This window comes from Pimephales promelas, chromosome 4 (assembly GCF_988280905.1).
Source record: "Pimephales promelas chromosome 4, fPimPro1.hap1.1, whole genome shotgun sequence".
NCBI lineage: Eukaryota > Metazoa > Chordata > Actinopteri > Cypriniformes > Leuciscidae > Pimephales > Pimephales promelas.
The window spans coordinates 45,990,355-46,011,885 of NC_142772.1; the positions used below are offsets into that span (position 1 = coordinate 45,990,355).

At 35.5% G+C, this 21,531-nt stretch overlaps 1 protein-coding gene across 2 annotated transcripts in view; it reads left to right on the forward strand.

Moving 5' to 3' along the window:
- The first annotated feature begins 493 nt into the window (after positions 1 to 493).
- The window catches only part of lifra (LIF receptor subunit alpha a), a 31,977-nt gene continuing 10,939 nt past the window's right edge, over positions 494 to 21,531 (forward strand). The window contains exons 1-12 of one of the 2 annotated variants that reach the window (XM_039659267.2): positions 494 to 587; positions 9,491 to 9,616; positions 10,663 to 10,805; positions 11,753 to 11,906; positions 13,765 to 14,037; positions 15,409 to 15,538; positions 16,037 to 16,170; positions 16,297 to 16,442; positions 17,703 to 17,856; positions 18,077 to 18,141; positions 18,249 to 18,468; positions 20,132 to 20,314. In XM_039659267.2, the coding sequence (XP_039515201.2) occupies positions 9,550 to 9,616; positions 10,663 to 10,805; positions 11,753 to 11,906; positions 13,765 to 14,037; positions 15,409 to 15,538; positions 16,037 to 16,170; positions 16,297 to 16,442; positions 17,703 to 17,856; positions 18,077 to 18,141; positions 18,249 to 18,468; positions 20,132 to 20,314 (1,669 nt within the window). In that variant the 5' untranslated portion in view covers positions 494 to 587; positions 9,491 to 9,549. Of the gene's footprint in view, positions 588 to 1,055; positions 1,247 to 9,490; positions 9,617 to 10,662; positions 10,806 to 11,752; positions 11,907 to 13,764; positions 14,038 to 15,408; positions 15,539 to 16,036; positions 16,171 to 16,296; positions 16,443 to 17,702; positions 17,857 to 18,076; positions 18,142 to 18,248; positions 18,469 to 20,131; positions 20,315 to 21,531 lie in introns of those variants that run through there. The other variant, XM_039659266.2, reaches the window with a different exon arrangement.

Below are 21,531 nucleotides of genomic sequence, written 5' to 3' on the forward strand. Positions count from 1 at the left end.
TTAAAAAATCATCTATTTTTAACTTGTCCCCTTTTTTACAGATCATTAACTAAAAAAAGTTGTTTTGGTGTTTAGTTACCCTTTAACAAAAATACAATCTAATATCCATTTACAAAAAAAAAATAATAATAATAAAAATTATATATATATATATATATATATATATACTGTATATATATATATATATATATATATATATATATATATACAGTATATATATATACAGTATATATATATATATATATATATAAAGCATGTACCTGTTTTTACTTTATCTCATTTATTTTGGTTAGGCCTAAAACAAAATGCTGTATTATAACTACACGCTGTGTGGTCATAGTGAATGTACACTATAGTTTTGTTTTTCGTACAATTTGGTGTTGGTTCAGTGGTTCTTCACCACGTCACGAAGCCGCCCACGCTCCCATGGCCCGTCCCATCTCCAATCCCCCTCCGTCCTGCGTCCAGCACGCTTGCTGTATAAAAATCCCTGGAGAAAGTAAAGACGAGGATGCAACTGCAGAACCACTGAAAATGAGCTGAATGGGCGTGGCATGGCGAACAGAACGTTGCATCTGATTGGTCCGGTATGTTGGAACTTAATAACAATTATGCACTTTTTCCTCTTAACTGTCCATTTTTAAATTATTGGATATAAAATATTATCTGTATTATGCTTCATGTAAAAATATTATCCCTACTACTGCTGAAGAAACACACGGATAACTTTGTCACGTGGTACCTGGTACTTTTCTCAGCGCTAGTCGAGATGGACTAACCACAGTCGTTTGTGGTGATCAAGAACTAATCAAAGTCGTTTGTGATGACCAAGAATACGGTTTAAGAATTTTTTACAGAGATTACCGAGTTGAATTTCCATATGTGTCCGGTACTAATTTGTGGAATTAAGTTAATAGAATTGGCCCGTTATATTCAACTGTCATACAAATGACATTAAAAAAAAACGTAAACATGCTGCGATTCTTGAGCCAACGTTCGCCCCCTGGAGGAAGACAAGTGTTTGTCGCATAATGAACGCTTGGTAGAACCGATCTGATCCAGTTCATTTTCTGGAGCCATTTGGGAATGGGAATCCGGTTCTGTTCCCCCAGTTCCGACAACCGACACCCGTCTGGAAGGCCATATGCGCTGCCATTAACCCAAACACACCAGATCGGATAGCAGTCGATATTTTTATGGATATAACCGAGTGATTTCGAAGACATTGGATACTAAAAACATCAAGGTAACTTACGTTAACTGTTTGGGAACATGTTGTTTTTTTACGTTAGAAATCCCCCTGCTTATCTGTATTAACTCGTGACGTGTGTGTTTTTTTATATAATATAAGTCTTTTTGACATATCGAAATGTTTCGCTGTGAAATTAATAACGTAACGTTACTTATAAGATTAACGTTAGTTAGACGAATTTAAACAAACGTTACTCGACATGACCATTTCGTTAAAGGCATTTGAATCTTGATTATTTGTTAGTTTTTATAACCAAATGATGTGAATTAAAGGAAATATATTTGTTTAAAGGTCCTGGTTTGGTTGGTTAAATGGGTTATGTATTTATTTTCGTGTTGTTTTCTTTCATGGAGCGTATTTGCTGTGGTTTATTGTAAACAATCTTTTCGGGCGTTGCATTATCAGTTTATATTTTAACCCAGAATACTTTGTATCGTCCATGATATCAAGTGACATGTGCTACTATACATCAATTTGTATTTCAAAGCCTTTTCATCAAATTATCAGATAACACCATGGTACTTTATTATGTAAGTTACCACATAGTACTGAAATATTGCTAAGGTAATTTTGAAAATCATGGTTCATGTAGTACTTTCTATTAGTGCATGTAACGTTAAAGTGAGACTCGTGTTTTAAAAAAAAAAGAATACTATATACTGGTTATCAGTGCCATGTGATAATTTGATAGCAGTTTTGTGAGTGACCATACAATGGAAGGTTAGTAAATCAACAATTACAGGACAATATCCACTAATGATACATCTTGTACCATTGCTTGTGTTGACTTTATGAATCAGTAAGTTATTGCACAACAATTTTGAACATATGAGATCCTTTGAACTATAAGTAAACAGAACCAGCAGTCCGTAATTAGCTGAATTGGAGTCTTGCTCTTGTGGTCTTGTCCTTGAGACCTAAATATTCTGTCGCTGTTTACTTAAGAAGATGGAAATGTGAGGCAGAATACTGACAGACTCAGTCGACAGTTTCATTGCTTTTTTTCTAGACCGTGAATTGAATGTTGTCATTATATGCCAAAGTTTTTGGAACAAAATGAGAACAATGACATGATTTCATTTTCATGTGGACCGTCCCTGTAATCTAATGTCTGATCTCATCTGTTTGATTCACTGTCTCACAACAAATTAAGAGGGTCTTTTATTTCAGCACACAGATGTTTATTAAACTTATCATGGATTTTTAATATTTAGGCCTAGGCCTACTTTATATTGGGTTAGGTGGCCCTCAGAATTTGGGTCACCCTCAGTTAGGTCTGCTTAATTATGGCCACAAATTATAATAATAATTATTTTCGGTCAATATTGATGTCACGATTTTGTAACATGATTATTGGTTAGTGATATGTTCAAAGCCCCTTTTCACGATATGAGTAATCTTAAATATCAGTGAAATTTCACAATTATCGAAACTTAAATACGAAAAAATAATACTGGGTTAATATGTAATAAAGGTCCTCAAAATTATTACACAAGACAAACAAAATGGATATATAAGCACAACAAAACAAAAATACAAATTAAATAGTTTTAAACAGTGGTATTCAGATATTCTGTATTCTGTAAGCCTATAAAAACATTGAATAGTCAAATGTAAAAACACTTATAAACTTTCTGTACACATTAAATATAGATTAAAGCTACTTGCATTAATCAGTCAGAGCAGTGAGTGATTTTGCTTTGTCTTTTGTTGTTTGATTATCATTAGACAGACTGCAGCAGGTTTATTAGGCTGCTGTCACTTTAAGAGCTAATGAACAGATCCAACATACTGTTACACACATGTTTTCTTCCTTATCTGTGTAAGTTTACATTAGACATCACCCGTGTGGGTACTTGCCAAAAAGGCATTTTGACATCTTTGTGAAGCACATTAGCTTATCCGTGTTCATCTCTGACTGACACACGGAACGCCTCCTGGGGGCCTCTCTTTTGCGGGTTTATCTGGTTTGAACAGCACTGTTTTATGTTAAACACGTCCCGCAGTTTAGCAACAGTAGATTCGTTTTTTTACAACACACTTATTTGGAGGATTTAGATGTTAAGTTTGGGCATTTAGGGAGGAACGAAAGCGTACCGCTGTGAAGGAAAGGAAGATGCACCAGCGGAAACAATCATTTTACCCCGTTTATCTTGTTTTTATACAATCTAAAAAAATTCTGGGTTATTTTTCAACCCAACCAGTGGGTTTAAAACTTGAATAAAAAAAATGTAAATCACCAGTCGGCTTTGTTAATATTTGATGGGTTGGAACAACCCAGCATTGTTTTAGAGTGTAATTATTGGGAGCCTAAATAAATTATGATTAATGGCATAGCCGTACCCTCACTGTTATTTGACTATTATGTATATACTTTTATAGTATTTATAAGTATTTTGTCTTAGCTTTTATTTTTATATTTTACGTTTTCGCCATGTTTTTTGTCCTTTTGTATTTTTTTGGTATTAGCTTTAATTTATTTATTCTAGTTTTTGTGATTTATTTCTTTATTTCCAATTCATTTTATTTCAGTTAGTCGTTGTTTTCCGTCTAATATTTATATATATATATATATATATTTTTAGCTTTATTTACATTAATGAAACGCCTCTGGTCTCCCTTATAATGTGTCTGTTCCAAGTCAAATGTGGTAAACTGTGAAACTGCAACTTCCCCCAGAGGTTTGGATGTCTTCTGACTCATTTAGTGTAGTTTTGTGTGATATAAGTGGAAGGAAGCCATTAGAGCACTCTGCTCTGGACAGATTGTCATTGTTCTCAGCATGTGTAAATGCGCTGGGTGGGAAAGAGAGGAATTTGTGTCCATTCATGGTGCAGAAAATAAACGAAAATGATGATGTCACGGAAGAATTCTGTCAGATCTTTCATGGATTCCAGAGGAATGATCTGAGATCAGACTCTGTAGTTCTTGCAAACTGATGGAAACTGTCGCAAATTATTCTCCTTCTCGTTTTTCCACCAGCTTTAAAGCAGACATATTTTTAAATTTTATGGCATTTCATTTGTTCTTTTTTTTGTCGCACAACCAGTATTTATTTATTGTTTTGTTGTTGCCTATTTAGTGCCAATGTTATTTTATCATAGCATATACTATTATAGCTTTTATTAATATATTGATTTAGCTTTTTTATTTTCAGTTCGGTTTAGTCATTTTTATTAGCTTTTTTTAAGTTTAATAAACGTTTCTGTTAAAGTTACAATATGCAAGATTGTTTCGCCACCAGGGGTCGCTAACGTCTTACAATAACAAAGGCGTATATTAATGACGTATATTCTGTATTAAGCGGAATTATGGATCTTGTCGTCAAGCTGATGGATCTTTTATGGATGAGTGAATACAGTGATGTTTTTTAACAAGACTGTAGGATGAAGCAGTGCGCGATTGCTAGATGTATACCAGCGCCACACGCAACACGAGTCCCGCGGATGTAAAGGAGTAAGGACATTTAATTCTACCGAACTACACGCTGAATTACTCACACAGGTTAGTTTATTAGATTAATTAAACTTGAGGTAATGAGTTTCACTTGCTCTAACAGTTTCACTATCACACTAAACGTAACATTTGAGTGTGTTGAATGTTAGTTAGGTTGTTTGTTGGCTGTATGAGACTAAGCTAGATTAACATACAGATCATCTTCTAACTTTTCATCATGTTGAACTATATAACATTGATTAGTTTTATATACATTGATTTGCTCACCTGTTTGCTCAAGTATCATGCAACACTCGCGTCTCTGTCAAATCGAAGTTAGTCGCGGACGTGGAGCTCTCGGCATCTCGAAAGATCTCGTCCTCTTTTTGTCTCAAAGTCTGCTTGCCATGGTCCATAATGTTTGAACAAAACCCTGCTAGGGACGCTCACGCTGTTGAGCACGCGTAACGGGCATAACCGACCCAGTTGTCCACGTCTGTCGCCATAGTTACTATTGCAGTACGAGGTCAAACCTGGCGGAAACCGGGGGTAACGCGGATATGACGTCATTGCCTGCCACGCCACGTTTCCTTGGTTAAAAATCGCAATTTTCTAACGATTTATAAATAGTTGGAAACATTTGGGATCAACTAAACAAAATATATAACATTGGGGCCTAGTGGTTTGTGGATATTTTACGGCAAAAATCCTGCATATTGTACCTTTAATTGCCAAGGTAAAAAAAAAAGTTAATGGAAATTAACCCTTAGTTGACTAGTGCACATTTGTGTTCAAATTGGCTCTTATACTTGTTACTAACAAAATGTACAAAGTTTACAGAATTGTTAGATGTACAGTATGGTTGTATAATATATGACCATTTAATTTGCCTAAATATCATCAATATACTTGTTTTAGTTACTTCTTTTGCACTACTAACTACTTTTTTAAATGTAGCTTGACTGGAATTGTGAGTAGCTGGTAAGTTTCACAGTATTGTCTGTAACTAGAGTTTCACACACTTTGTGCAGACCCAAAATACAGGCTGCCAACACAAACACTGGATTCCAGCGCCCTGCATGTGTGGGCTGTTATATTTGGATGATTAGAGCGAAAAATAAATCTATGAAAAATACAGTAATATTTCAAAGACTGTAAACATGTTATCTCAGATGACTTCTAGTAATCATGACTTTATGTTGGTGATGCAAGGAAACGGGTTTGCAGTGATCCATGGGTTTGTTTTCCAGCCTGTCTGTTTTCCTGTTCTTTGCCCTCTGGCCGTTCACACTCGTTGGAACATTAAAAAGATCTGTCAGCAAGACCATTGTGAGCTCTCAAACAAAACCGCAAACAATGTCTGCAAACGCATCCGTGATGTTTTATTTTACTGTAAACCTGCAGCACATGGATCGCTGACCTGATATGAAGTCAATATTGAGAATCCTGTTCCTAACGGATATTTGTTATTTGAAAGCAATCTAGATTTGCTTCTAGCCATAATAAATGACAACTTAGAAGGGAAATGGAAAACTACCTTTTTGTTTTTTTCACAACAATAGGTTGATGGTTGGTCTGAATGAATGTTTGGGTTTTGTCTAATTCAAGGTTTCCCCCCCAAAACAAGATTTTTCTGTTTTATAAAGAAAACGTAAGTGATGCTTGCACATGCAAACCTCGAGAGCATGATGCTTGTGTACTAGATGCCACATTAAACTGCCATCTTGAGTCTCAACTAACAAATAAATGCATTTTCAGTGATAATGTCATAGCATTGTGCAGCTTATGACTGTAAAAACAACCAAGCTATAAATTCCAGATGAAATGGGATAACCTTTCAGAGGTGAGAATGTGCTGGTTTGTTTTTAACTCAATATGCAACATAAAATTGCAGAATTAAGCTGATAATTTTAATTTACTCCATGTCATCCAAGATGTACAGGTCTTTCTTTCTTCAGTCGAAAAGAAATTAAGGGTTTTGATGAAAACATTCCAGGATTTTTTCTCCATATAGTGGACTTCAATGGGAACCAAACGGTTCGCGGTCCAAAAGACGCTTTCAGTGCAAACTGTTCAAAGGGCTTTAAACAATTTCAGACGATGAATAAGGGTCTTATCAAGCGAAACGATCGCTCATTTAAAAAAAAAAAAAAAGTTTTATAAGCTCAAATGCTCGCCTTGTTCTGTTCTCGCCTTGTTTTGTTTGTTGAATGAACCAAATGCCTCGGAAAAAGATTCGTTAATTTTGATGAACGAGTTCAAATAGGAGAGTCACAAAGCAAGGCGACCGTTTGAGCTTATAAAACTTAAACTTGTTATTTATTTTTTAAATGAGCGATCGTTTCGCTAGATAAGACCCTTATTTATCGTCTGGAATCGTTTAAATCCCTTTGAACAGTTTGCACTGAAACTTGTCTTTTGGACCTTGAACCGTTTGGTTCCCATTGAAGTCCATTATATGGAGAAAAATCCTTAATTTCTTTTCGACTGAAGAAAGAAAGACATGGACATCTTGGATGACATGGGGTTGAGTAAATTATCAGCAAAATTTTCAAAAGTGAACTATTCCTTTAATGAAAAACTAAATGCTGTGAAAACCATCTGCTAATGTCTATTGCAGATGTAAATAATAATGCATGGCGGATGGCTTACATATAGCAAGCAGTCCATAAACACTGAGACATCTATGCATAAGTGTAAGACTCTGGGTTGTTACCGGGGTGTTGCTATGCGGTTGCTAGGGTGCATACTGACCGAAAATCTGTCTGATATTCTGGTCTCTAGATATGCATTGGGTCTGTCTTTCAGAGTCCTATTGTTTAGAATAAAGTGCTGGATTGGTTACATGCTGAACTGAAGGTAAATAAAGTCTTCGGTTCAGGGTTTGCTTACATTATTGCTTAAAGTTTGAGATATTTTGCTGAGGCAAGAATATGTTTATTGGTTATTCTGGCAGAAACTGTAGGGTTATTTGCATAGCCAAATACAAAATGCACATTTTCTTCTTTCTTGGATTCTGAACTGTTTATTTTTCTACTTAAAATGTTTTTTTTTCAGGCTTTAGTTTACTGGAAATGTGAAATGGCTTCAGTTTCAGTATGAGGTGGTGTTTGGGGATTCAGTTACGGGAGGGGCAGAGTTTGGAGGCTTGTTTAAACTTGTGTTTGGCATCGTTGCCCATGGCCAGACTTGTCAAATAAGCTGCAACTTCACCATGTGTTTTTTTTTCATGATCCATTTAGCTAATTTTTATCTAAATAATACCTTGAGCAGTGTGGGTTGCTGAATATGTTAGCTTGGTAGTCAGTGGTCCATTACCTGAAGCATTACGCTTTTGTGTGTACGGTAACTCATCCGGCAACATTTGTGCTGCAGATGTAAATGATTCCTCAAACTTGCTTTAGACCAGGATGTATTGTAACTACCTTGAATCCACATTGAAATGTGCTAAAAGCTGCTCAGAAGACCTGATTGCACAACAGTGCCCTGCCAATCACAACGTCTAGCATTCTTGTGAAACTGTAAACATCTAGTTATTTAGTTTCTGTATTAATATGATTTCTTTTTACAGCTTTGATCGAGAAATTTCTTTAATTTAAGTGAGGTAGGAGTGAAGTAGGAGCTGCAGCATTGTGCTAATTTAATCTTTCATAGGAAGGAATCTGATGCATGTTGTATTTACTCCCTCGTGAATTCACTTTAGGAATGTCCAGCGCTGATAAGAGGCTCATGATCCGTACCAATATTGTGCCACATTTTCTCTGTCTCAGTCCTCAAATCTGAGAGATCAGACATCTTATCAAACGAACGGCTGTGTGAATGCCATTTAAGACTACTGAACATGTGTCTACACAAGAGAGGGCTTGTTTAATCTGTTTTTTTTTGCATTCCTAAATCTCAGTTTGATGTTTTGTTGATGATTTATTATGCAGTCGAGGACTGGAAATTCTGGATTTTCAGGGAATAAATAGATATAGAAATAAATTTGTATTATTGCTTTAAGACAAAACATTGAATAGTGTGATTAATTCTGATTTAAATTGCATCAAGCTGTATAATTATATTAGGGTATAACTATTCCAAAGGATAAGGAAAAAAAATAATAATCATAATTTATTATTAACAGAAGAATATGTTATTAATATTGTTGATAAATATCGTGATTATGCAATTACTCTTTTTGGTTTCATATTTTAAATGCTTTGTAGTATGTTTATTTAATCCATGTAGCAATGATGCATCTTTTTTTTTTAAATAATGGAATATTGAAAATAGAAACCATGTATAAAAATGATTCCAAATGCTATTATATAACGTGTGTATACTAACCAGAAGTGGTATACTGCTGTAATCCGTAATGTGTGTGTGTACTTCCCCATGTTTGTTAAGGGGTTTTATCTTTCCAGCCTTTTTTACTGATTTATGTGTGTGTGTGTGTGTGTGTGTGTGTGTAAAGTAAACAGTTAAATTGTGGTATGTTTATTTTTTTATTAAAGTACCCTGGTTTTGCTATTTTAAAGGTTAAAAATGTAGTTTTGGAGGTCTCCTACTATAGGTATTGAAAGGTAATACTGAACGTTCACAAATTGTCAAGACTCAAGAGTGCTTGTTATAAAAGACACATCATTCTTATACTGTGGTTGATAAAATTATATAGACCTAATAACAGTCATTTGGACTTATAACATAAATGCAGTATGATTTCCTATTTTTTTCTGTTGGTTTTTCAGTATCGCAATTGCGGGCTGTTATTCTGTTATTATGTTTAACCCTCTGATTTATGTCCTGTGTGTTTTGTCGTAGGTTGTGTTCTTGTGTTCATCTCTTTCTGTAAGCGGTAAAGCATTGCTGGTTCGGTCAGTATGCAGGGCTGGGTGATTCTGGCTCTGTTGCTGAGCCTCGGCGTCTTACGCTCTCGAGGGCAGAACGGTGAGTGTTATCAAAGTCCTAGCCAGACTGATCAGGACATGTTAGAGATTTAAAACTCGACACCCCAGGTTTAACTCGGATTACATGACATCAACAAAACATGTCGTAACCCTGGTTAAATTTAGTGTGAGTGTGATTTTGACACTACAATAAAATGTAGCAATACATTTTAGTCCATTCAAATTTCTGAGGACTGTAATATAATGTCATGATCTTATTCAAAATTCAATTTTACAGCTTCAATAAACTGGGTTACACTTTATTTTAAAGGGATACTCCACTTTTTTTTTGGAAATAGGCTCATTATACAACTCCCCCAGAGTTAAACAGTTGAGTTTTACCGTTTTCCAATCCATTCAGCCGATTTTCTGGTATTTAGAAAAATATCAGTAACCAGACAGTTTCTGGTCTCATTGACTTCCATAGTAGGAAAAAAATATACTATGGAAGTCAATGAGACCAGAAACTGTCTGGTTACTAATATTCTTCTAAATATCAGAAAATCGGCTGAATACATTCAAAAACAGTAAAACTCAACTGTTTAACTCTGGGGGAGTTGTATAATGAGCCTATTTCCCAAAAAAGTGGAGTATCCCTTTAAGGTGTCATTGTTACAGTGTAATTATATATTTAAGTACTGAGTAATATTAAGCAATTACATGTACTTATTATAGGGTTACTGGGTAGGATCAGGGTTTGGTTGAGGGTTAATTGCATGTAATTATGCATAATTTACTGTTATTACTATGATAAGTACATGTAACATATACTGTATGTAAATAAAGTGTTACCAAAACTGTTTGTGTAATTTACTCCTGTGAAGCAAAACTTCATTACTCCCATTTTTTTCAGTCACATGATCCTTAAGTAATCATTCTAATATGCTGCTCAAGAAACATTTCTTATCAATGTGGAAACTTGATTGTACTGTTATTATAGATTATAGAAAAACTGCTCAGTGTATAGATGGTTTAATTCATATGATTTACCAACTGAAATGAATGCCCAAGTCATTTCTTCTTCTCTCTCTGTGTGTTATTTTACAGGTCTGAGTGGACTTCCTGTGCCCCATGGTTTAACACTACAGCCTGATTTACCTGCACAGACCCTTTCTTTGTCATGGCAAAGTGACTCATCGCTTTTCGACGTCGAGATTTTCCACACCGAGCTCATGAATGTGGTGCTAAACGTAAGCGCTCTTACATCTCTGCCGTTAATCCGTGTTTTAGTTATTTAGGGTTGATGCTTGCCTTGCATTTGGGTGTGAGCCATTAAGCACTGGGAATCATTACTGGAACATCATGTCTTTTGTGTAACATCCAGGTCTTTATGACACAATGCGGTTCCACCTTCATTTCAATAACGCGATTAAATGCAAATACACTCGAACCAGTTTCTCCGCTCAGAGTTTTCCCATCTCCTATGAGTCACCACCCACTGTGACTTTAAGAGCTACATGTAATGATAGGGATTACATTCGTGTCTAACTTGTTTTGGAATGTTAGTCCGTCTATATTGCAAAATATGTTTTGCTTATTTGGATTGATTGGACCCGTAAAGCAATAATCAAGGCTAAATGCATCTCTATCGGCTCAATGTTGATTACCACAGAAAACAATATCTGCTGGCCTTTCGTTGTAATTGCATTACTGATCCTTTTTAACTGAGGGATGAGTCTTAATGGCTTCCTGTGGTAATCGATGGTATGCCACAGACCCTGTCCATAATTGTGATGTAAATGCCTTCGAATATTCATGTCAACATGAAATCGGAATTTATGTGTTTTTGTTTCTTATTGAGTGCAATTCATCAGTGCATGTTTTTCCAAATCTAGTAAAGAAGCATTATGGGATATTTTGAGGTGCTTTTGGAAAGTGAATTTGACCTTCAGCATACATGCCCTTGTCAAAAGTTGAATGGAGTAGATCACTTATTACAAACTCATTTGCGAATGCTGACGTTTTTTTGAGGTCAAGGGGTCAAAACTGCTTTCATCACTTTCCTAATGTAGAGAATGGTGCTTTCAACACCTAAATCATCCGTTCGATTCTCTATTGCATGAACTGTCAAATTTGAGAGGCAATTGACATGAATGCATTTGGCAGATGCAGTGATTTACATTGTTTTAATGTGTAGGAGACGGTTGCGGTTAAAGCAGATCCTGTGACAGGACTGCGCGTCTGGACCTGGCGCTCACCGTCACCATTGGAGTGCACTTCTCATTCAGTGCAAATCAGAGCACGAAACCAGCAGTCGGTCAGCCAGTGGAGCCCCCTTCAGACCATTCCAGGTACTGAGAAAAACTCGGCCTGAGCATCTGCAAACTTTTCTTAAAATCAGCCCACAAACAAACGTACTGCACTTTGTGGGCTTTGTTTTGAAGACCTATTTCAGCATTCAAAGTCATTTAATTCAGTGGCTCTATTGTAGAGCCAGACCGATATATCGGCAGCCCGATATTATCGGCCGATATTTGGCATTTTCTAAAATATTGGTATCGGCAGTTATAATGGCTGATAAATAGGGCTGGGTATTGAGACAAATTTCACAATTCGATTTCAATTCACAAGCTTGCAATTCGATTCGATTTCGATTACGATTCGATTCGATTCAATATCGATTATTTTGGATATCAGTTACAATAAATGGCAATTTTTCTCAAGGGAATCAAATCTCTTAAATGCTGTAAACTATGGTCTATATATATATAGTCTAGTTGTAGCCTACTAGGCTTCATTAGCCTAATATGAAGGTAATAATGAACTGTTTTGTAGCTATACAAACACTTAAATTACACTTTTATTTATTTTTATAATAAGAAGATTATATGAAATATAAACATTTAAATGGTGGCTGTCATAAAAACTTGCCAGATTTATTCAAATATGCATTAAATATTGAAGAACACTAACGAGTGTGGACTAACGAGTTGATGTACGTTTTCTGAGGTAAATATGACGATATATGACATTGATTACAAGCTGTTTAATTGACGTTTTTCCACGGTTGAAACGCAGATTGAGCGAATCAATGTGACATGATACGGATTTAGATAAGTTATACTCGATCTTTTAACACACTTTCAGATGCTCATTCATGTTTATTTCGCGCTGTGACCGGTATTATTAACCCGGAAGAGAGATCAGCGCTGCTGCTTCTCTGGAGCTGCGCCAGAGCGATCTCACGCCACAGCGCCAAAACGGCAAAACGCTATTTATGTTTTTGAATTTCTAAAGAAAATGGACGTAATTTGAAAATTGAGACTTTGTTTCATATCAATAGTAACAAAGGACAAAATTATTGCGATTTGTTGGATGCGCGCAGCCGCGATACAATGTCTCATTCATTCAAATGAAACAGGAAGACTAATCGATTCTTAAGATTTAAAAATCGATATCGGTTTGTAAAAATGAGAATCGATTAATATCGAGAAATCGATATTTATTACCCAGCCCTACTGATAAATTAATATTTCAAAAATAAAATAAAAATGGACAAATCACTCTGTCATTAGTGTTTGGAGTTGTATAGTTTGTCCACCAGAGGGCACTCTACACCGTCCCTGTTGGCAACACTCGTGTATAACGTGCCACACATCCTGCTGATCCAGCCAGAGTTGGGCAGAGAGAACCAGTTATGCATTATCATATTATTTTAGTTAAAACTCATAATTAACTACAAATTACTAATGTTTGGGAAATCTGTTAATATTTTGTTGCGCGTTTCTGAAATAAAGAAAATAAATAATAATATCGGCCGATATATCGGATTTTAAAACCAACAAATATTTGTATCGGTATCAGCCTGTCGGGCTGTACTCTATTGTGACAGTCAAAAGTTATTTCAACTTTTATGTGTTAAGTATTTCACAAATATGATATTTATTCTGACAGAAATGGAAAATAAAGCTGCTGGAGTAGCTTTGCAGTGTGACAAATTTAGGAACCGGCCTTTTTAAATGTAGACGGACACATTTGTTGATTATAATGGCAGTGATCTAATTTTGTACCAGATAGTTTTGTTTCTGCTCTTGGAGCTGTTTTGAAAGCTATAAAAGGACATTTTCTGTTTTGATGTTCCTCTTTGGATGCACTAGTATACACACAAGTTGTTATTTAAACCATTTACCCCCGTCCTTGTGTCTCTAGGGTCGGATATTCCTGAGAAGTCCGAGTCTTACATGTATCCCCAGGATAAGGTGGTTCCTGTGGGCAGTAATACGACCTTCTGCTGTATTGTCAAGGAGAAGTCCAATTTCAAAGAAATATTGTACAAGGGTCAGAAGATGAGCGCCACACGTCTGAGCAGAAGAACTTACGCCATCACCGTAACCAACCAGCCAGCATCTGCCAACACGGGCACAAACGTGGTCTGCTGTTCCCCAATGTTCACCCTCACAGGAGCTGTAGTGTTCGTAGGCTGTGAGTATAATTCATTGTTATTTAAGAAATAATTAAGAAATGTGTATTAAATATTTATAATTATTAGGGCTGTCAGTTAAACCCGTAAATTTTTTTATCGCGCGATTAACTGTCTTTTTGGCCAACAGTCTTTTTTTTTTTTTTTCATATGCTTATGAAACAGGATGCGGCACTATGAAACCCATTCATTTTAATGGCTTGTGCCGCGTGAGGAAGTTTTGTTGCTTCGTCGACCAAAGCGCAAGTGATCTAGCTAGACCGGAAACATAACAACAGGCACGACGCACTCACTTGTTTGGGCTTGTGAGCCGGCCAAATAGTTGGTTAACGTTACGTTTTAAGTGAATGACGAGTGTGAGACGCTGAAATGGATGCTAATAAGATTCTCAATGGAAACTTTACTAAAAAGTTGCAATTGACAAGGCCTACGTCATCTGTGTGTTTTGTCGTTGTGAACTGAGCTATCATCATCGCAGCATGTCCAGTCTGAAATATCACTTGATTGACAAGCACACACACACACACACAGCTAATGCGACTTGTCCGCCCCCTCGTCGATATCAGGACCTCGTCAGTATTTCTTTCACCCTTTAATTGATGGACAGTGTTACATTGAGTGATTATTTGCTCCAAGTGAGAATGATATTGTGAAATTCAACACAGTATATGTCAATGTTGTCTTCAATAAAAAATATTTTCACAAAGCAGCCGATCCACTTTTCCATGTTGATAAGAGCATTAAAATGAGAAAAAATAATGTGACAAAAAGAAATCAAGAGACATTTAGAATAGATAAATATGTGCAATTAATTGCGAGTCAACTACGACATTAATGCGATTAATCGCGATTAAATATTTTAATCGTTTGACAGCACTAATAAAATCATTCATGCCATTCAAAAGTTTATGTTAGGGTTAATGTTTTTGAAATAAGTCTCTTATGCTCTCCAAAGCTGCATTATTTGGATCAAACATACTGGAATATTAATAATTTGAAATCAGTTTTCTATTAAAAATATTTTAAAATAGAATTTTTTTTTTAAAGGATTCTTTCTTCAATTTTTTTTAAATAATATAATTAAATAAAAAAAGGAATGTTTTTTTTTTTTTAAGTTTTATATAGAAAATATGTAGTTTTTATGTAAAAGGCTATATGGTTGACCATGGCTGTAGTTTTTTCCACCTAGATATTTATCTTAATAAATGGTTTGCCAAAACATTATGATATACTGTATAAACTCAGTAAATATATCCACGACTGTGAAATGCAGGGAGATTTAAGTGTTCATTTTTAGCGTAATGGCTTGTTGATTGCTGTGCAGTGTTAAAGAGTGACTTGCATGTGGCTTTTGTTGTATGTAATTGCTGCAGATCCGCCAGGCGATGAGGGGTTGGTCTGCGAGACGCGGGACCTGGCGTCCGCAGAATGTTCTTGGAAGAAAGGACGAGACACTCACTTAAAAAGAAAAATCAACCGCACTAACTACACCCTTAATGGAAGGCAAGAGACGCACTACACAAGAACCACTGACCACACTATAGCATTTGGCGCTCGGGACCGTAATGTCCTTGGTACATAAAAAGATCACCAAACAGCAAACCACATTAAATGAGATGGAAACGCATACTTATGTCATGGATATTTTTACTGCTAATTTATTAGTTCTTGTCTGATGTGTAGCCTATATTACATATGAATATTTATAAATATATATTATTTCATAATTCTAATAATTATTTGCGTTAATGTTACATACACAGTTTATGAGAAGTCTTTTCTGCTCACCAAGGCTGCATTTAAAATACAGAAAAAAATAAATTTAAAATTATTGTTATTGTTATCATTTTACCCCAGTCTTCAGTGTCACATGATCCTTCAGAAATTATTCTAATATGCTGATTTTTTTCAGCTTTTTATTATCATTAACATAATTACTGCTGTTTCAAGAATTCCATTAATGTTCTCGGCATTAAACATAAGCCATGTTTCTGTCCGCAGGGACTGTTTGGAGGCTAATGAAGGGAAGACCTGGTTGTGTAGCTGGAAGGTCTGGGAGGAGAACTGGACTCTGGTGGCTCGAAATCTTCTTGGAACAGTTCAGCTTACTGACTCTGCCCAACTCACCGACCGCGGTACCACATTTTCAATACGTTGCCTTTTAATCGAGAACATCTACGTTATAAATAGAGTCCGAGCGACTGTGTCTTAATATTCGCATGGGTGAGAACTCTTCTCTGACGGTGTTGTCTCTCTTCCAGTACATCTGTTGGCTCCAGCAAATGTGACGGCGGTTGAAGTCGAGGCGTGGAACGCCACACTGCAGTGGAGCTGGCCTGTGGCGGCGTATAAAAAGCTGGAGCTGATTTGCCAGCTGAAGCTCATCGGCCATGAACTTTCCAGCGCAGTAAGTTCACTGCTCAGATTTCAGCTCCCCGAACCCTGCTTGATTTTTGTGTGGTCTTGGGAGTTAAAGGGATACTCCACTTTTTTTGGAAATAGACTCATTTTTTCACTCCCCCAGAGTTAAACAGTCGAGTTTTACCGTTTTCTAATCCATTCAGCCGATTTTCTGATATTTAGAAGAATATCAGTAACCAGACAGTTTCTGGTCTCATTGACTTCCACAGTAGGAAAAAAATATACTATACTATGGAAGTCAATAAAGACCAGAAACTGTTTGGTTACTGATATTCTTCTAAATATCAAAAAATCGTCTGAATACATTCGTAAACGGTAAAACCCAACTGTTTAACTCTGGGGGAGTGGTAAAATGAGCCTATTTCCAAAAAAAGATAGTTTACCCCAAAATGTAAATTCTGACATCATTTACTCAAGAAAAAAAACACAGTTTTTATGTCAAGATGTTGAGAAAATGATGACTAAACAAGACAAAACAAAAATGTGAAGTGCATAATGCTTGTCCTTAAAAAAGCTAAAAAATACAATAAAACACGGTTAAAGTAGTCCGTTTAACTTGTGTGCTAATACAAGTCGGCCTAAAGTCATACAATAGCTTTAAAGTTTTAATCATTTACCAAATTTAATTTGCGCATGTGCATTTTTTAATGAGCAGTGTTGTCTGTGAATAATGACTTCAATTTAGTTCCTCACATAAACCTATTGTATGGCTTCAGGAAATGTTTATGGTGCATATTGTTATCATTAATTATGCTTGTCAATATATTTTCTGCAAAAAAGCAGAGTAAATGATATCAGAATGATTTTGGGTTACTTACCCGTTCTCTTTTTAACCCTGTTTTCGATACATCATTTGTATTTATTTTTGATGCACACTTTAAACTATTACTCAAGCCACCTTGGCAATAATGTTTTTTAAATCAGTTTAACCAATCATCTAGGACTATATATGAAGAGTTCAGATGCAAAAGCCTCTAAATGCCATTTGAAATTTTCTTCTTTAATGATGGTTTTTATCAAGCTTGTATATTTAAGTTCAGTAATTTCACTTAAATGGCAATGATACTTACCTATTAATCGTTATTTAAGTGAAATTACTGAACTTAAATATACAAGCTTGATAAAAATCATCATTAAAGAAGAAAATTTCAAATGGCATTTAGAGGCTTTTGCATCTGAACTCTTCATATATATATATTTATTTATTTTTTCGAATTGATGGGCTGATATTTCTCTCTGTCTATAGCGTATCTACAGTGGCACAGGTTTGTCATCTGTGATGCTGGAGGGCTTGTGGCCAGATGTGGACTACACTGTGACTGTGCGCTGCGGCTCTAAGAACGCTTTCTGGAAGTGGGGGGATGAGAGCGCCCCCTACAGCATACACACAAAAATGGACCGTGAGTGATTAAAATAACTTGCAGAAATTAAATAATAAATCTGAAATTATATAGTCTACTTTGTCTGTTTCTTAGTTGCCGCATATGACAGGTCAGATATATTATGCTCTAAAACACGGTGTCATTTCCTAATTGTTTACCCTGTTTGTCCTTATATATTTGTTTTTTATGCAATATATTAAGTTTCTATAGATCTATAACAAAGTCTGTTCATTTTCAGGTCCTGATGCTCTTGATGTCTGGCTCTGGATGGACAGCAGTGACACAGGACGTGTTTTCTGGAAAGTAGGAAAAAATCTAGAATATGAAACGCAGCTTATGTCATAAAACCGAAAAAAATGTGTTCTTGTTCTAAGAAGTAAACATGGCGCCATCTGCCTCTTTCCATTCAGCCGCTGTCCGTGAGGAAAAGTCACGGTGCATTAGTCGGCTACAAGGTTTCTCAGAGCTCAGCACAGGAAGACGGGTTGACACCGGTTTTTCTTCCTCTTGAGAGATTGAGCTATCCCATCATCCTTAACAACAGCAGTGACATCACCGTTGCCGTGGCAGCACAAAACCCAGCTGGTCTCTCTCAGCCTTCCACTGTGACCACACCAGCATACAGAGCAGGTAGAGGAAGTCTGGGACTTTTCCTCAGCTAGTAGATGATTCAAATGTTTTGTGCATCATTTTACCATACCTTCTAAAAAACTGTAGTCAAATACACAGTATATATATATATATATATATATATATATATATATACCCCTTTTTTATATTATTTTTTTTTATATTTTAAAAACATTTAAGATGGCTAGTTTGACATTAAAAAGGGTTCAGTCTATTCTGTGTGAAAAATATCCCCAAATGCCTTTTATGTGTAAATTAAATAAAAATAATTTAAAATTAGGGAGCCACAGCTCATGACATGCAAACAAAAATATATATATCTTGCCCACGAATTAAGAATTTGTTCCCAGGATTTATTAATCTTTTCCCCCGTTTTGATTTAACCTGTTAACTGTCACTCCCCCTTTTTTGAATAGACATGAAAATGCACATTTCGAACTTAAATGGTTGTAATTCAAGAATGCTTTGGAATATAGACATATGATTGGTCTTGTTTTAAAGAAGACATTTGGCAGATTTTTGTAAAAGTGAAATAAATTAAGAAAGTGAAACAGAAAAAAAGTTATAGAAGTTTGAGTTTATGGAAATGTACAATGTAAAAATATTAATTATTCATATTTTACATAAAATATATATATTTTCAAAACCTGGGCTACTCTAAAATGGCAGAAAGATCAAAGCCAAAAATCTGAACAAGTTGTGTTTCAAATTTTAGGTTGATATCTCAAAAAATGAGCTTTCAGTAAGATTTTGTTTGAGCGCAGTACCAAACTTTTTCACTAGGGCACAATCAGACTCCATTACTGCCCATATAAGGGCGCCTGTATTTCCATACATGTTTTGAGTGATATGAACCATTATTTTCACAATTTTCATACAATTTCTGAAGTAGAGATCCTATTCAGAAGTAGCATGGGAAGTTTGGCAGATTTTGATATGAATTGAACCTCTAAGAAATGCATACAAAGAACACGCATGTAAGTCATAGCTAGCTGCCACGTCACAAATGGTGAATTTATTATTTTTTTCTTGATATTTAAAACTTTTCAGACCTTTTTTTTCCAAAATAATTGAATGGATTATATCTTTTGAACTTTTGGCATGAAAACAAACTGAGGTATCTACCATTTTTTATGATTTTTCATGTTTACTGCTATTTTAAAATAAAGGTCTGAACACGCCTTATGAGTATGAAAATATTCTTGTTTTATATTGATAAATTATGGCTCCTCTGTAATATAATGATATGATATATAGTTTGTCAAATGATATATAGTTTGTCAATATTATTTAAGGTATTTACTAAGATATTATTGTTTTAAAAATATAGTGGCAAACGTCCCACCTGTGGGACGGTGACAGTTAAGTGGTTTAACAAGGGAACAAATGATTACAATGTGCCCATGATTAAGTAACTCAAGGGAATGAATTATTCTATTGTGCGAACGATTTAGGGAACAAATTAGTAAAGCATGTTGACGTATTAGTAAGTGGCTACGATATACATATTTATTTTTATGAATTCTATGAATTCTAATTAATTACGCTTATCTGAGTGGCACTTCAGCACTATATAATGCAATTAAATGTTTTAATCCATTGACAGCTATAACAAGCTAGTGTTAAACTAGATGTTTTTTATATTTGGTCATTTGTCCTGTAGATTCCCAGCTGTCTGTGTCTCAGCTGCTTGGCACAAATGGGATGTTTGAGCTCTCCTGGCAGCCTAATGCCAACGCCAGCACAGGGTACGTGGTGGAGTGGGTCCCGACCGGCTGCCGTGGCCTGTGCCCTGTTAACTGGGAGAAAGTTCCAGAATCAGACAGCAGCTTCACTGTGAAGCCAGGTGAGTCCTTTAAATGAATCTACAAGTGACTTATCTATTGACGTTTTCTTTTTAATTTCCTGTTCTTTTAGTAAACACAGTGACCCCTAAACGTATTGGACATTCCATTGCGTTAGATAATAAAATACCAAACCATCTGCTCTCAAATGCTGTAGGATCTTTTCTCTTCACTGACTCAATGTCTTTGAAACAGCTGTTTTGGGGGATTTTTAGTGGATATATGAAGTCAGTTCTTCTCTTGTTCACAGAGAACCACATGTTTAGTGTTCATCACATTAAAGGAGTAGTTCACTTTAAAGAAAACCTTTGCTTATAATTCACTCACCCCCATGTCACCCAAGATGTCCATGTTTTTCTTTCTTCAGTCGAAAAGAAATTAATTTTATTTGAGGAAAACATTCTAGTAGGGGTGTGCGATATGACGATTTTTAATCGTGGACGATTAAAATGTCTCCACGATCTTGATTTTTTTCAAGAAATATCGTAGTATCATGCATTCTATCAGTTCAGTTCTGTTTAACTGCTAAATACACCTAGTGCATCTGACAAATAAAGCACTATTTATTTAATTTGAATATTAAATTTGTGTAATGTTTATCTTGTCTTATTTTTTTAATAACAAAGAAAATAATGACAAAGATTTTTATCTTCGCCACTGGCCTAAATGTATGCCTTTCTTTTTTATTTTGTTACCTAAGGCTTTGTTTTTAACATTAGTTTGGCTGTAATGAACAGCCACTTGTAAAAATTAAAACCAACTTGAAAAAGAATCGTGATAAAAAATCGTGATCGTGATTTTCTTAAAAAAATCGTGATATGATATTTTTTTCCATATCGCCCACCCCTACATTCTAGGATTTTTCGCCATTTAATGCACTTTACTGGTAATCAAACGGTTCAAAGTCCAAAAGACAGTTTCAGACGATGAATAAGGGTCTTATCAAGCGAAACGATCGCTCATTTAAAAAAAAATAACTTTAAGTTTTATAAGCTCAAATGGTCGCCTTGCTCTGTTCTGATGCACGTTCTTGACTCTCCTGTTCGAACTCGTCTATCAAAATGAACAAATCTTTTTTCATTTCAGTTGGTTCATTCAACGAACGAAATGAACGAGTTGACTCGGAAAAAGATTTGTTCATTTTGATGAATGAGTTCGAACAGGAGAGTCACGAGTAGGCTGAACTTTATCAGAAACTGTGAGATAATTCTCACATACA